Raw genomic sequence first — 16448 nt, forward strand, 5'->3', positions numbered from 1 at the left:
GGTGACGTCACGGCGCCCGCCGCCCGGAAGTGTGCGCCTCGGCGACCGCACGGCGGATCGGTGAGAGGGCGCGCCGGGGGTGTGCGGGTGCGCGCGGCTAGGAGGGGAAGCGGCGGTGACGCGGGCGTCTGGCTCGCCTGGACCGTGTCTCGGGGAAGTCGGGTGCTGGGGCGGGAGAGGCCTCTTCTGCACTAGGGGACAGAGCCTAACGGGGAGGTCGCGGGGTCCCGACCCTGCCACGTCTCGGCTGACTGCGGCCTGACTGACTGGGCTTCCCCTGGGCGCTTTCCCTTCTTCGAGGCCGGGCCCCTGAGGGTCTCCCTTTTCGGCCCAGCATCTGTCGTGGGGAGCGGCACATGCTATTTCAGGGCCTGGGTCCCCACTGGGTTTTTCTGAGTTGAAGCGGAGGTGGAAGGAAACGCAGTCTCTCCTCTCCAGTGGTCTGGATAAGGGGAACCCGCCCCCTGGTGGGAAACGCCGCTCTGTGAAATCTGCTTTCCAAGTAAAGGAATGGTTCTTCTCTAGTGGTTTCCCCTGGGGGTGGGAGTTACTTGACATTTGTTGCTGCTTCACGGTGGTCCCCCTTATGTGGCAAACGGGATATGATGATGGAGAACGGAAGGCAGGGTGTGAGTGAATGAGATTCAGGAGATGGCATGATGGGGAGAGGGGCGGGTGGTGAATGAGGAAGAATCGGCTGCAAAGACAGGTCCTGGAAAAATATTTTATTGTGCCTAGGAAATAACCCTGGGTCGTAAGTCTCAGGTGCATGTGGGGAAGTTAGTTGATATACACATGTGACTGACGTGTTCTCGAGGGGACCAGGTGTTCCTGCGAGTCTTTTGAGTTACATTTTCTGGAACCACTGTTCTTTGCAGCCCTTGACCCTTCACACTTTAACTGGAGCCCGACTGTCAGGAGAGCATCCTAACCGTCAAATGCCATATGCCAGTGTAGCCGTAAGTGCTTCAGGAGGACAAAACCAGATAACTACAGCCATAGATCGAGTTGTAACTCTCCCTCACGTTGTCAGTTTTTCATTTGAACAGGAGACGAATATCTCTCAGTTGATGAATAAAACTGCAGCATATCCCTCTGTTGTCCTTCACTTTTCAGTTTCATTAGGGGTATGCATGCGTTTCTTGTAGATGTGGGGCTGGTGACTTTCTCCCCAGATGCTGAGGTGCCTGGATCCCTGGCGCAGGCCATTACTGAGCTGCAGTTGGAGTAGACTGTGCCTTCTGAAGCAGCATCTGTTTACCATGAAGTTGCAGTCTCCAGAATTCCAGTCACTTTTCACAGAAGGATTGAAGAGTCTGACAGGTGAGAGATGAGGATGCCTTATCTTGCTTTGGAAGCCTGTAGAGATGGAGAGGCAGAGGGTTACTGTTTTTCAGTTGCCATTCACAGGTTTTTGTTGTTGAGCTAATGAAAAATGACGGCAGTAAATGGCACAACCTGCTTGTGTGTTATCCCAGGTACTTTACCGCATCACAGATTCGGGCCTTCTAACTTAATGAGTATGTACATTTTCTCTTGTTTCATGGATGATGGAACAGAGGCTTAGGAATGTGAAATACTTCACCAACATTTTTAGCACTGGGGAGCTGGGTTTATGAACTTGTCCAGTCTGTTTTGAGAACCCAGCTTGTAACCACTAAGCTGTATTTCCTCCCCAGTGTAAGTGCTTTCTTGGGGTTCTGAAGGCAGAAGGGAATGGGAGTCGCCTCCATTTGTGCACGGGCAAAGGTTGCCTGGAAGGAACGCAGGGGTGGCTTTAGCCAAGTGCGAGATGGCAGGAGCTTCATCGTACTTGCCGCAGCTTGCACCAGGTGCTGGTCCTCAGTATCAGCTCCTGCCGTTGCAGTGCGTGCAGCTGTGTTTCGTAGCCTGTGGGACTTGAGTCGCGCTTTCAGAACTATATCCAGGTGTGTGTATGTGGAAACATGCTCGAAACAGTTGGTTTGCAACCCTGGCTTTCTATTAGATTCACCTGGGGGGCTTTTAAAATGTACAGATGCTGGGCTCTCTAGGGAGAGATGGGCATTTATAAATTTTCATAAAAAGTCTACTTCATTAATTCTGATGTCTGGAAGATGGAGGAACCATTGCTTTAAAATGCTTTTCCTTGTGTTAGCTTATTCGTGAAGCTACTTTTCTGTTCTTGAAATTAGGTGATTTTTTTAGGTGCATGTCAGAGGTAAATGGTCCAGAGCTTGGAGATTCTTAAAGGATCTTCACGTGGTCTTAAAGTACAAGACCTAAAGCTGTGATTTTTAATTAGAGTGAAAAATGCCAGAAACTCACAGACCAGTAGAGATAAGAGTCACATATGCCATGTAAACTTTTACTGGTAACCATGTTGAAAAGGTAAAGAGAAATGAGTGAAATTAATTTTGATAGCCATTTTTAGTACATCATCTCATTTAATTCAGTATATCTACAATACCTTCCTTTTAATGTCAAATTTGTGTAAAAGTTACTGTGTGAGATTTTTCTCATTCTTGTTGGTCTTTGATATCCTTTGTTTAGCACATAGAGTATCTTAATTCAGCCTTGCCACTTTTCAAGTGCTCAGTAACCACGTGTTTGAACAGCCCAACTCTGCACGTTTAACACTGTCTGGCTTTTCAGTCCTTATAGCTGGTTTGCCATGTGTAAAATTAGTTTCCTGTAAACAAGACTTCGGGAGGTTAGGATGGTGTATTACGCTCACACTGGGTTTTATAATATGGCAGTTTATTTCATATAATTTAGTGGTCCTTTTGCCTGAGGACAACCCTCTAATGCTGGTGGCACATGAAATTATTTGTTCATTCTACATGTGCGACTGAAGTTCCAAACATGATTTTTGCGCAAGTTACATGGTGAGCGGACAAGCTGGGGCTGCTTTGGCCACTTGGCTGTGGTCCCTGCTCGCTGCTGGAGCTGGTGCTCAGTGGTTCACTGTCACCTGCTTAGGTGTGATGTCAGAAAGTCGTTTGAACATTTGGGACCATAGGAACAGCTGCTCACTTTTGAAGTCTGGCAGTTCCTGGAAACGCTGAAGAACAGATGGTTTGTTTTCTGGTAATAAGAGTCGCGTCACGTGACGGTCTTCCTGCTAACACTTGCCGCTCCCTATCCAACCCCACGGCCTCCAACGCTCCGAAGTCAAAATTCTAAAGGGAAGAAGTTAATGAAAATGTCAGAAATAACTGAAAATTAAGATAAAATTTAAAAGCTAGGAGACAGTTAAAAAAGTTTCCTGAGACATCATGGCCTTTTGGATTGCCAATCAGAATAATGAATAATAGCTTACTGTCAGGTGGGGTAGTTGAGGCAAATTAGCACCATTTGGAACGATGAGCTTCTGCATTGCTTGAGTCTGCAGCTTAAATTTACAATTAAATTTAGTTGCATCAGGTGTTATTTTCACTTGAGTATGTATGTAGTTTACAAAAATTGTTGAAATGTGTCCATGTTTCTGTAAGATTGAAGATGTCAGTAATTGAGGAAGAAAGGGGTCTATGTAAGCTTGATAATCCCTACTGTCTTAGGTCAGTATAAAGTCATGCCTGTCCTATAGTTTTCCTGACTGCTCTCCCACACAGGCACAGACACACGCCTTCACATGCCTTTCTCAATTACATCAAAATGTTGGAATCGTGAGGTTTTTTGGATGTAGTTATCCATGTCCATAGGGCTAATCAACATGATGAATAGATTGCCTTGAGTTCTGGGTCTTTTTTTTTTTTTTTTTTACTGTAATGTAGTTAATTTATTGGCTGACTTTGAATGACAATTTTATTTTCATGGAGCCAACATGAGAATTTTAAAATAATGGTTAATCTTTGTGTTCAGCCTTGACCTTTATCCTGTTAAAGTAGGTCCCAGTGAAAGTAAAACGTGCCCACTTTTTGCCTTCGAAAATAGTTTCTTATATACTGTTTGAATTTGAAGGACGGAAACCTTTTCTAAGAAGTACACTTTCCAATGAAGCCACTTTGGGTTTTTAAGCTAGGGTATCTCAGTTGTCCACTGTGAGCCAAGTTGGTATAGAGATGAGTCAGATAGGTTTTTGACCCTGCGAAGTGGGGAGGCAAAGACATAAACAGGTCACTTTCATATAGTGAATGCCCACAGAGATAGGCTGCCCTGGTAGCTTAGATGGGATTCACTCTACTCCGCCATCAGGAAAGGCTTTCTGAGCTGAGTCACAAGAGATGAACAAGGGTGAGTTAGGCCATGTTTTCCCCACTGTGTGACCTGTTAGTGGATCATAAAGTCAACATAGAGGTCATGACCAGCATTAAAAGACAGAGGAAAAGAGATAAAGAATAGAACAGATTAGATTGCATGACGTGTGTAGTAAAGGAAAGTATCTCATGAAACTCTTGTTTACCTCTAAGTCTCATGAAAATTTTGGAGTAACAGATGATTTCTGTATATTATTTTAAGGGACCATGGGCCCCATATTAAGGAATCAGTGGGGCTTGATTGGGAATGTAGAGTTAAAGGGATATGAACACTTCCTCTTGGAGAGGGCTTATGGAAGTGGCATCCTTGCAGGAGAGCCTTTAGTTCAGGCAGGAAGGTGGAGGGAACGTTTGTGATCTTCTTAGCAGATCATTTAGGGAGTCTGCAGAGGTTTGTAGCTGGAAGGCTTAGGCAGACTAGGGAGAGGAGGAGGATGACAAGGAGCATGGAGATTGGATAGGGCGGAGGGTGACATTCTGGATTGTGATCAGGGATGCTGGAACTGTGGTGTGTTTAGCCAAATGCTCAGGTCAGTGCCCTCCTGCCAGAGACCACCAGGAGCACAGCTTGCAACGAGGCGAACGCTGACCACGCAGGACCCTGTGGTCTCTCAGTAAAAGGGTTTTAGAAAAGACTTCTTGTAGGATTGGGGCTTGTACCATGTGGTTTGGGGGCAAGTTTAAGAAGTGGGATCTTGCTGTGGGTTACGTGGTGTCAGGAAGCAGGGATTCATCTCTGACTGCGCGTCTTAATAATTCCTACCTGAAAGATGGGAACACAGTAGGAGGCTAAAACTGCCTAGTCATCAGGGAATAGTCGCCCATATTAACTGTTACAGTGCTGGTGTCTCATCTGTGTTCAGACACAGTATTAAGTTGTCTTGGTCCGTCATGGTCACAGCTTGACTTTATATGATGTGGATGTTCTCTGGCGTCGGTTACCTTCACCGGAGAACACCAGGCCTGACTGTGAGTGCGAATGCAAGTCGTCGCAGCACAAGGCTTAGCTGCTTGTATGGGGCCGCTTCCTGGACATCAGTCTCACTAGGTTCCCTGTGGTGTCCCTTAGTCGTGGATAGTTGTGGTGGACTCTGCCTTGTCTGCCAAACCAGGAGTTAGCTCTGGGTCTCCTGCTCAAGGGCCTCACAGGAGTTCCAGCCCTTTGGCTTTTCTAGAGCAGGGCTATGAGTTGGTTTTTAAAATGTTTTAGTGGTTTTTTTTTAATTTATTGAAGTATAATCAGTTTACAGTGTGTCAATTTCTGGTCTACAGTACAGTGCTTTAGTCATATAGGAACATACGTTTATTTGTTTTCATATTCCTTTTCACATAAGTTATTACAAGATACTGAATTTAGTTCCCTGTGCTGTACAGTATAAACTTGTTGTTTATCTGTTTTATATATATTAGTATCTGCAAATCTCGAATTCCCAATTTATCCCTTCCCACCCCCTTCCCCCCTGGCAACCATAAGTTTATTTTCTATGTCTGTGAATCTGTTTCTGTTTTGTAAATAAGTTTAATTAGGTCTCGTTTGTTAATTTTTGCTTTTATTTCTATTGCCTGAGTAGACTGCCCTAGGAGAACATTGCTAAGATTTATGTCAGAGTGTTTTGCCTATGTTTTCTTCTAGGAGATTTAATCGTGACTTGATAAACTCAAAATGGTTGAAAGACTTAAGTGTGTTTTTATGTATGGTATGAAGGAGTGTTCTAACTTCATTGATTTACATGCTGCTGTCCAGTTTTCCCACACCCCTTGCTGAAAAGACTGTCTTTTCTCCATTGTATATTCTTGCCTTCTTTGTCAAAGACTAATTGACCGTTGGTATGTGGGTTTATTTCTGGGCTCTCTATTCTATTCCATTGATCCATATGTCTATTTTTATGCCAATACCACGCTGTTTTATTACTGTAGCTCTGTAATACTGTCTGAAGTCTGGGAGCGTTATTCCTCCAGCTTCGTTCTTTTTTTTCAATATTGCTTTGGCAATTCTGGGTCTTTTGTGTTTCCATATAAATCTTAGGATCATTTGTTTCAGTTCTTTAAAAAAAAATGTCCTGGGTAATTTGATAGAGATCACAGTAAGTCTGTAGATTGCCTAGGGCAGTATGGCCGTTTTAATAATGTTGATTCTTCCAATCCAAGAGCATGAGATATCTTTCCATTTCTTTAAGTTTTTAATTTTTTTATCAGTGTTTTGTAGTTCTCCATGTGTAAGTCTTTCACCTCCTTGGTCAGATTTATTCCTAAGTATTTTATTGTTTTGGTTGCAATTTTAAAAGGGATTGTTTCTTTACTTTCTTTTCCTATTGATTAATTGTTAGTGTAAAGAAATGCAACTGATTTTTGTACATTAATCTTGTATCCTGCTACCTTGCCGAATTCTTTTTTTAGCTCTAGTTGTATTTTTGTGGTGCTTTTAGGGTTTTCTATATATAGTATCACGTTATCTGCATATAGTGACAATTTTACCTCTTCTTTTCCAATTTGGATCCCTTTTATTTCTTTTTCTTGCTTGATTGCTGTGGCTAGGACTTCCAAGACTGTGTTGAATAGAAGTGATGAGAGTGGGCAACCTTGTCTTGTTCCAGATTTTAGTGGGAAGTTTTTCAGTTTTTCACCGTTGAGTATTATGCTAGCTGTAGGTTTTTCATAAGTAGCTTTTATTATGTTGATGTATGTTCCCTCTATACCCACTTTGGTGAGAGTTTTTATTGTAAATAGGTGTTGAATTTTATCAAATGCTTTTTCTACATCTATTGAGATGATCATGTGGTTTTTGTCCTTTCTGTTGTGGATATGGTGTATCACGTTGATTGATTTGCATGTGTTGAACTATCCTTGTGTCCCTAGGATAAATCCAACTTGATCATGGTGTATGATCTTTTTTATGTACTGTTGGATGCTGTTTGCTAATAATTTGTTGAGGATTTTTGCATCTATGTTCATCAGTGATACTGGCCCATAATTTTCTTTTTTGGTAATGTCTTCTTTGCCTGGGTTTTGGTATCAGGGTGATGGTGGCTTCATAGAATGAGTTTGGGAGTATTCCCTCCTTTTCAGTCTTTTGGAGGAGTTTGAGAAGGACCAGTATGAGTTCTTTGTTTGGTAGAATTCCCCAGTGAAGCCATCTAGTCGTGGACTTTTGTTTTCAGGGAGGTTTTCTGCTGTAAATTCTATTTCATTTCTAGTGATCACTCTGTTCAAGCGGTCAATTTCTTCTTGATTCAGTCTTAGTGGACTGTATGTTTCCAGAAATTTGTCCATTTCTTCTAGGTTATCCAGTTTGTTTCCATATAGTTCATAGTTTTCTCTTATGATATTTTGTATTTCTGTGATATTGATTATAATTTCTCCATTTTCCTTTCGTATTTTGTTTATTTGTGTTCTCTCTCTTTTCTTCTTGGTGAGCCTGGCCAGAGGTTTGTCAATTTTATTTACTGTTTCAAAAAACCAGCTCTTGGTTTGATTGAGTTTTTTCTGTTTTTTTTTAATCTCTATGTTAATTTATTTCCTCCTTGATCTTTATTATTTCCTTCCTTCTGCTGACTTTTGGTTTTGTTTGCTCTTCTTTTTCTAATTCTTTTAGATGGTAGGTTAGATTGTTTATTTGAGATTGTTCTTATTTTTTGAGGAAGGCCTGTATCGCCATGAGCTTCCCTCTTAGGACGGCTTTTGCTGCATCCCATAGAGTTTGTGTGTTTGTATTTTCATTGTCATTTGTCTCAGTGTTTTAAAATTTCTTCTTTGATTTCATCATTGACCCACTGGTTTTTTAGTAGCATGTTGTTTAATCTCCATGCTGTCATTTTTTTCTCCTTTGGTTTTCTGTGGTTGATTTCTAGTTTCATGGCATTGTGGTCAGAAAAAAGATGCTTGAAATAATTTCTATCCTGTTAAATTTGTTGAGCCTTCTTTTGTGTCTGAGTATGTGGTCTATCCTAGAGAATATTCCATGCACACTTGAGAAGAATGTATATTCTGTGTTTTGGGAATGTAATGTCTTAAAAATATCAACCAAGTCCAACTGTTCTATTGTGTCATTTAATATCTCCATTGCCTTCCTGATTTTCTGTCTGGAAGACCTGTCCAGTGATGTTAGTGGGGTGTTAAAATCTCCTACTATTAATGTATTCCCATCAATTTCTCCCTTTATGTCTGTTAGTATTTGTTTTATATATTTAGGTGTTCCTATATTGGGTTCATACATGTTAACAAGTGTAGTATCGTCATCATGTGTTGCTCCTTTGATCATTATATAGTGTCCTCCTTTATCTCTCTTTATGGCCTTTGTTTTAAAGTCTATTTTGTCTGACATGGGTATTGCTACTCTTACTTTCTTGTCATTTTCATTTGCATGAAATACCTTTTTCCATCCTCTCACTTTCAATCTATGTGGGTCCTTCACTCTAAAGTCAGTCTCTTGTAGGCTTTTGATTTGTTATCCAATCTGCTACTCTTATCTGTGTGTTCTGATTAGAGCGTTTAGTCCATTGGCATTTACAGTAATTATTGATAGTTGTGTGTTTATTGCCATTTTGAATTTTGTTTTCCAGTTTTGGTATTTCTTCTTTGGTCCTTTCTTTTCCTTTTTGTTTTTCTTCTTGTGGTTTGGTAGTTTTCTTTTTATTTTTTGTGACTCTTGTTTATCTTGCCACTCCCTTCTGGCTAGCAGTGCTTCTGTAGAGAAATCAGCTGGAAGCCTTATGGGGGTTCCCTTATAACTAACTCTTTTTGACTTGCTGCCTTTAGAATCATTTATTTACCTTTAACTTTGGCCATCTTAATTATAATATGTCTTGGTGTAGGTCTGTTTGGGTTCTTGTTTGGGACCCTCTGTGCCTCCTGTACTTGGATATCTGTTTCCTTCTTTAGGTCTAACCTCCCATTTCTAAAGTATACACATAATCCTGGAGAAAGAAAACATAATTATTTGCTTTACTTTTTGGTAATAGTTCAGAGTTACATTGAAGCATTGTGGGATTCCATATGGTCTTCTGAATGAACCTCAGAAAAGTTCTGTAAGTTCCCTGCTTCTCACGGACGTTAGGGGCGCTCTGTTGCAGACAGGTCACTGCACTGCTGTGGCCACGTTCCCCTGATGGCGAGGGGCTCAGCGCGGTAACCTCTGTTGTCTCTTGTTAACAGACGGAAAAACCTGTACTGTTGTGATTCTTAAAAGAAACACACTGAAATAAAAAATGTTCTTTTTCATCTCAGAATTATTTGTCAAAGAAAAGCATGAATTGAGAATAGCAGGAGGAGCAGTAAGGGATTTATTAAGTGGAGTAAAGCCTCAGGATGTGGATTTCGCTACCACCGCTACCCCTGCTCAGATGAAGGAGCTGTTCCAGGCGGCCGGTGTTCGCATGATCAACAACAAAGGAGAAAAACATGGGACGATCACCGCCAGGGTGAGTCACACGTGCGACAGCAACTGCCTTGCCTTTTTGGGTAATTTTTAAAATTTAGATAAATTTCTGGTTTTTGAAAAGCAAATAGCAAAAAGCCTAATAAAAAAAAGTCAGTCTTCTCTACTCCTCTGTTAAATCCGGGGTCCTCCTTTGTTGCAGCCCCTTCCACCCAGTGTTACTTACCTTTCCCTCCACGTTTCTGAAAAAGACCTTTCTGTGCTTCAGTGTTTTGTTTTTTAAGTGACGTACAATCAGTTACAACATGTCAGTTGCTGGTGTACAGCACAGTGTCCCAGCCATGCATATACAAACCGATGTTCGTTTTCATATTCTTTTTCATTAAAGTTTTTTGGTTTTTAATTTGCCAGTCTTCAGATGTGATTTATCGGCGTCCTACAGGGAGGGTGGTTTAGGCTTCTCCCCCACCCCCCATCAAGCTCGTGTGCTGAGCCTTCCCTTGTCTTCTCCACATATTCACGCCACACTTGTCAGTTCAGTGAGTCCATCCTGTCGTGTGTGCTGACGGCATCCCGTGCGTCCCCGGCTTTGGCTTTTCCCTGCGGTTAGTAGCGTGTCCCTTTTACACAGCTCTCTGCGCGCCGCTCAGTTACCTCGGGCCCTGGGTCACAGGTCTGCCCCCTGCCCCCGGCCTTCACTACGTCATGTGTCACTTCCTGTTTTGGAGCCATGTCTCCTGTGCAGTCTCTTCTCCCATCCCCACGATCTGGGCTGGCTCCCTGCTCTCATCCTAGGAACTTCCTTGGCCGCTGCCTCCTCAGACCTCCCGGGTCCTGATACCACATGGTATTCTGTCTGTGTCTGTGTCATCATTTTAAGTCTGAAGCCTGGGAGAGCTTTTCATGTAGGAAAATAATTTTACCTTCTCACTGACCTGATGGTTTGGTTGGCTCTGGAACTCAAGGCTGGGAAGAACTCTCAGGCAGAAATGTGAAGGCTGTGTTTTTCTGCCTTCCAGAGAGACCACCGAGAAGTCTGAGCTCATTCAGGTTCCATCTCTGTTTGGGACCTGATTTCTTTCCCCGCTTCGGGAGGCCTCTCTCGTCTTTTCACCTCTGGTAATTTTAATTTCAAGGTGATGTGCCCTGGCTTGGACGAGTGTTCTTGTTCATTGTGTGGGGCAGTGGTGGGCCCGCTCGTATTCCTCTCATGACTCCATCCCTTATTCAGTGTCTTCTCCTTTGGAAACGCCTGTGATGTGGGATGTTGGACCACGGGGACAGATCTCCTAGCTTTTCTTTTGTCTACCAGTTTATATTCTCTTTTATTTCTCTGAGAGTGCCTTGACTTGGTCATCCAACTTTTCTATTGTAGTCGCAACTTTTGCTGTCTATGAAATTTTCAAGAGATCTTTCTTAGAATATTTCTTTTGAAAGCTTCCTGTTGTTGTTTCAAATGCAGTGTCTTCCCTTATTTCCTGTAGGGTAGCAATTAGTTGTTTGACAGTGTCTTCGTTCCTTCTGAGCTTTTTCTGTCTGTTGGCTTTCCTTAAATGTGGGTGTTTTTGGCTCTTTATGTTTGAGTGGTTTTCTGGTGTCTGCAAAATGACTTGAGAGCTTTCCTGTCATTTGCTGGGAAGTGTCCCCCTGTTAGTTGTGGGACCACCAGTGTCAGTATCAGTAGGGCTTTGATGAGGGGGAGTCAGAGGAATCCTCCAGTGTTACCCAGGTTAGAATAAGCCTCGTTATTGGCATTTTGAAAACCAAGTAGGGAAAAGGGTGTGAGGTTGTGTTGGTTTTCCTTCACTGTGTTTCTTCCTCTGTGAATCCTTTGCTCAATGGTATATATTCTGTAAAGTGACATTCAGCTCTTTGCAAACTGGAGCTATTAAAATATCTCAAACAGTAGCCTGATTTGAAATGAAAGAACCAGAATACACTCTTTTAAGGGCTCTTCCCTTTGCCACGTCATTTGTCAGAGTTGCCATTTCTGTATGTCAGACTCATCTTTTTAAAATTAAGACAGACTTTCAGTTTAAAAAAATCGTTCGGTTCTACCTTTGAACATTGTGAATGTCTTGCTTTTTCACGGTGCAAGAGCACTAGTTGCTGCTGAAAAGAACCAAGATACACCTGTCAGGACACGTGTATTTGTTTCAGTCCTTCCGGTGATACTAAAAACTAATTTTGAAAAAACTTATGTTTAATTACAGCTTCATGAAGAGAATTTTGAAATTACCACATTACGGATAGATGTTACCACCGATGGAAGACATGCCGAGGTCGAGTTCACAACCGACTGGCAGAAGGATGCTGAACGCAGAGATCTCACCATAAATTCTATGTTTTTAGGTAATGTATGCAGATAAGATAATGCTGTAATTCAGTCAGTCCGAATGCCTTCTTGTCAAGTGCAGCCTGCATTCGGGAAATGTTCACCTGGAGAGCTTGCACTGGTTTCTTCTAAGAGACAGTTAGCTTATTGGCTCAGAGGTGACTGGAGCCGAGACCCCGGATCCGTCCGAACCCACCGCTCCAGCCGGAGTCAGGGCGCTGGTGCTGCCTCCCACTGTCGGGCTGATGTGGGGAGTAAGGGAGTCATCGTGAACCCGGGAGCAGTGCCTGGCGCGTGGGCACCCGCCCCCGTCCGTGTTAACTTAGCACTCGCGTCTGAAGCCCTTGGCGCTCCGGGTGGGACGCGTGCGCACGTTCCCACGCGCCGCGCGCTCCTGGCGGTGACGCCGCCGTGGCTGCTGCCGGCGGCCCCGCGCGCCTGGACTCGGCTTCGGGTTCTCGCGGGGCGCCGCACCGGAGGAGTCGCCGACCCTCAGTCAGAGCTGGCGTGTGAGGGGGACCTGTGACCCTGGCCGCTGAGCTGCCGTTCGCGAGCGCGGTGAGACTCTAACGGGGGTGGCTGTGCGTCAGGTTAGGGTCTGGCTGCACAACTGGAGCTTTTTTTTCGGAGTTAAAACTTTCGATAAGCTCTTCAGATTTAAGGCTTTGGATTAGGAAAGGGAGATAAAGCGCCCACTCTGCTTTGTGGCGCAGTAATAGAGGATGAGGTGACAGGATTCGCTTCATGGGCTGGAGAAGAGGGGAGCAGGCCGAGGTGGGGGCGCTGGCCGGGAAAGCCAAGTCACGTTCCTGGAGCGCGTGGGGTTCCAGGCACCTCAGCGGTCGCTTGATACACTTTATCTCATTTAATTCTCAGAAAACCTTCGTAAAGTGGTATTAAACTCATCTGATAGATGAACAAACAGACTCAGAAGTGTTAAGTGATTGAGCTCCAGTCACAGAGAGCCTTGATCCGAGCCTGTTCCCAGAGCTTAGGTGGTTTATGACCAGAGGGAGCCCCGTTGGTGGCATGTTTTCTCTCCATTATGGGGTCAAACTCCGGGTGTTAATTTCTTCTTCCATCATTTTTACTTGGAGTCAAGTGCTCCAGCTAATGCAGGGTACAAAAACTCACATCTATCTTCTCATAAGCAGACTCAAAGAGAGAAACTAGTATTCATTTTTAAGATGCTATTTTATAAAAATAAAAGCTGTTCTTATTGATACTAGTTTTTTTTTTTTTTTTAAACATTTGCTGAATCCTTATAATGTGCCAGGCACCGTTCTAAGCACTTCACAGAAACGTAACCTTCCCAACAACCCTCTGAAACAGGTTCTGGTGTTTAACCCACAATATTTTGCTCCAAGTCCTGCAGCTGGTAAGCTGCAGAATTAGGATTCCAGCTTAGGCAGCCTAGTTCCAGACGTTAACGTCCTTAACCACTTATGCTTGGCAACTCAACTGTATGTCTGATTTTGATTCTTCATCTTTTAAAAGATGATGCTCTGGCAAAACAAAGTACACGCCGATATAACTCACTAGCCCTGAGCTTTACCCCGTTTTCTTGTCTAGACTTTTCTTCCAGCCTTCATGGATAGAGCCTTCGTCTTTCCTGGGGGTGATGGTTTCTCTGCTTCTCAAACCCTGATTGTCCCTGTTGTCCTATCCTGTGTTTTTTTCCTCCAGATATTAATGTTTCCTTGAAAAAGAGCTTATTACTTCCACATTCCCCAGGGGATTAGAGTCTCTTCATTAAGAGAAATAACAGTAAGAGACAGACTACATCTGTGTTCTACTTTGTAATCACGTTTTTGTCTGTTTATCTCCCTGTATGTTTTAATTTTCTGTTACTTCCTTTTGAATCTGGAGCCTTATAAATTGGCTCTAGTGCCAAAATGCCATATAAACAAAAATAGCTTGGCATGTGTTAGGCCTGAGCTTACCAGTATGGCTGGGTTTGGGATAATCAGAGCGCATTCAAGTTCAAGAGAATTAAAATGACAAGTGGTGGTTGTTCGTAAGTAGTGGCAGTGCCTCCTTTCTGTGAGGCCGCAGGGGATGAGGTCTCGCTCAGGATCGCAGCGCTCCCATATGGATGGCTGAATGGTATCTGTGTCTTTGTTCTTTTTCCTTCTTGGTCCTTAGGTTGACCATGTGTCCCAGCTCTCCTGGAACTGAGATTTCTGAGACATGGGATTTTCAGTTTTAAAAGCAAGGGAAGTCCTGGGAGACGGGGATGAATCGGTCACTGTACTGATACCTGAGGTTTTATGTGCCTTATGTTAAAATCATTAGTCTTTTTCCTTTTGTTCAACATATGAGAGAGCATGTTGTGGTAGATAGAAATTTGTTTGTATTTTGAATGGATATTCGGTTCACGTGGTCCAAGTTTCACAAAGTTTAAAGGGCTGCATGGTGAAGTCTCCTGATCAGATGCATCACAGCCCTGCTAAGACTAGATTCGAATTTGTGTCTTTGCCAGTGTGATACGTGTCTGAAAAATGGCACCTCATAAATTTGCATTTTGTATGACTGAGGTTGAAAATCATGTTTAAAGAGATTTTAAAAAAATATTTCCTGTATATATTTTTAGCTCACTTTTCTCTTCGTATGGTCTTTGTATTAAAGAGGCTTTTATGTATTATCAAAATTAGCCATTAGTCTCCATGATATCGACTTAACTGTGTTTTCCCAGCACGTCACCTGTCCTGTTTCACATTGTGGTGATTTTTTGCTGTGCAGGCATATTTGATCTTTTATGTAGTTGAATTTATTAATAATTTCTTCAAAGGCTCTGATGTTGTGTTTTATTGTTTTGGTAATTGTATTTTAAAAGTCTTCCCTATTTCCGGATTATAAAAACTTCTCCTGTGGTTTTTTATTATTTTTACTACTTGCTTAATTTTTCCAGAGAATTTTCACTATTTATTTTTTCCAGTTTGTTTTGGCTGTACTTGTTTATTTTCCATTATTAACTTGAAAATCAGCTTGTTTGATGTCCTGTTGTCTCTGCCCACTACGTACTGACACATATCTTGTTTATTGAGTGTATTATCTTTTATCTCCTGTTATAAATGCAGCCTTTTATTCCACTGTGTCCCCAGTTCGATAGTGGATACAGATGAATGCTCTTCATGCCTGTATTTCAACTTTATAACTCTTCACTTTGGTTAATTTTGATGTTTTGATTTTATTGTAATGTTTGAGATAGTTCGTAGCTGATTTTCTTATGTTTTCCGATTTTTTTCCCCAGTGTCTTTTAATTTTTTAAATTGGGGTATAACTGAACTACAACGTCATTGGTTTCAGGTAGACCATGTAATGATTTGCTATTTGGATATACTGAGAAGTGACCAGCACAGTAAGGCTAGTTACCGTCTGGCACCATACCTACTTACAGACTTGTTTCCCCCTTGGGATGAGAACTTTTAAGATCTACTGTCTTTATCATTTTTCAGATACATGATGTAGCACTTCTAATTAAAGGCACCATGCTGTACATTAATTACCTCCTCTTGGCTTATTTACTTCATATAGTAGGAGTTTGTGCCTTTTGACTCTGTTCACCCATTGTATCCACCCCCTGGCCTTGGCCTCTGGCGACCAGCAGTCTGTTCTGTCTGTGAGCTTGCTTTTGTTTTTGTGGGGTTTTGTTAGAGTCCACATACAAATGAGATCATATGGTATTTATCTTTCTCTGTCTGGCTTATTTCACTTAGCATAACGCCCTCAAGATCCATCCACGTTGTCGCAAATGGCAAGATTTCATTCTTTTTTATGGCTGAATGATGATCAATTGTGTATATACCTTTGTTTTCCAATTCTTATTTGCTAGTAAGTGATTTTTTCCCCCTCTTATTTAATTAATAGGTTTTGATGGTACTTTGTTCGACTACTTTAATGGTTATGAAGATTTGAAAAATAAGAAAGTTAGATTTGTTGGACAAGCTAAACAGAGGATACAAGAAGATTATCTTCGAATTTTAAGGTATTTTAGGTAAGGATTTTTATAAATTACATTAATGATCCACTTTTGAGTATTATCACCAGAGCACAGTTCTGATCGTTTGAAGTGTACACAGCGGTGACATCCGAACTGTCTGTCTCCGAGAGACAGGGAACTATGACTTACTCCGAGGGAGATGATACTTCATGCTTTCATCCCCCAAAACATATATACATTTTTGGCTCCTTTGTGTGATGGTCTTTTATATAATTCAGCTTTTTTTTAAAGTGTTCATTTGTCTTTTGGACTGAGTATCTTCTGTACCGATCACTCATTACACAGGTGTTGAGTGCTTACCACAAGCCAACCACTGTGCCAGGTTCTTTGAGGACAGAGTAGTGACTGAACGTTTGCCTCCATATGGCTTAAGTTTCAGGTGGTCATAGGAAATCTGTTAGATGAACTTGGTAGGTATGAAATGCATTTGGATGGTTTTCTGGAGCAATGATTTTTAAATTCAGAACTCTAACCTTTTTAGAACCAGTTGTAACCAGT

The 16448-nt window shown here is 42.3% G+C and overlaps 1 protein-coding gene across 7 annotated transcripts in view; it reads left to right on the forward strand.

Annotated features, from left to right (window-relative positions):
• TRNT1 (tRNA nucleotidyl transferase 1) overlaps positions 1 to 16448 on the forward strand; it is a 23681-nt gene continuing 7233 nt past the window's right edge. For 2 of the 7 annotated variants that reach the window (XR_012060740.1, XR_012060741.1), the window contains exons 1-4: positions 67 to 1323; positions 9462 to 9655; positions 11826 to 11964; positions 15818 to 15944. Coding sequence is in view for 5 of the 7 variants with exons in the window: in XM_006196508.4 (XP_006196570.1) it covers positions 1176 to 1323; positions 9462 to 9655; positions 11826 to 11964; positions 15818 to 15944 (608 nt within the window). In the remaining 2 variants the exon portion in view is untranslated. The other 5 variants (XM_006196508.4, XM_072941744.1, XM_072941746.1 and 2 more) reach the window with 5 other exon arrangements.

Source organism: Vicugna pacos, chromosome 17, assembly GCF_048564905.1.
Source record: "Vicugna pacos chromosome 17, VicPac4, whole genome shotgun sequence".
In the NCBI taxonomy this organism is placed as follows: domain Eukaryota; kingdom Metazoa; phylum Chordata; class Mammalia; order Artiodactyla; family Camelidae; genus Vicugna; species Vicugna pacos.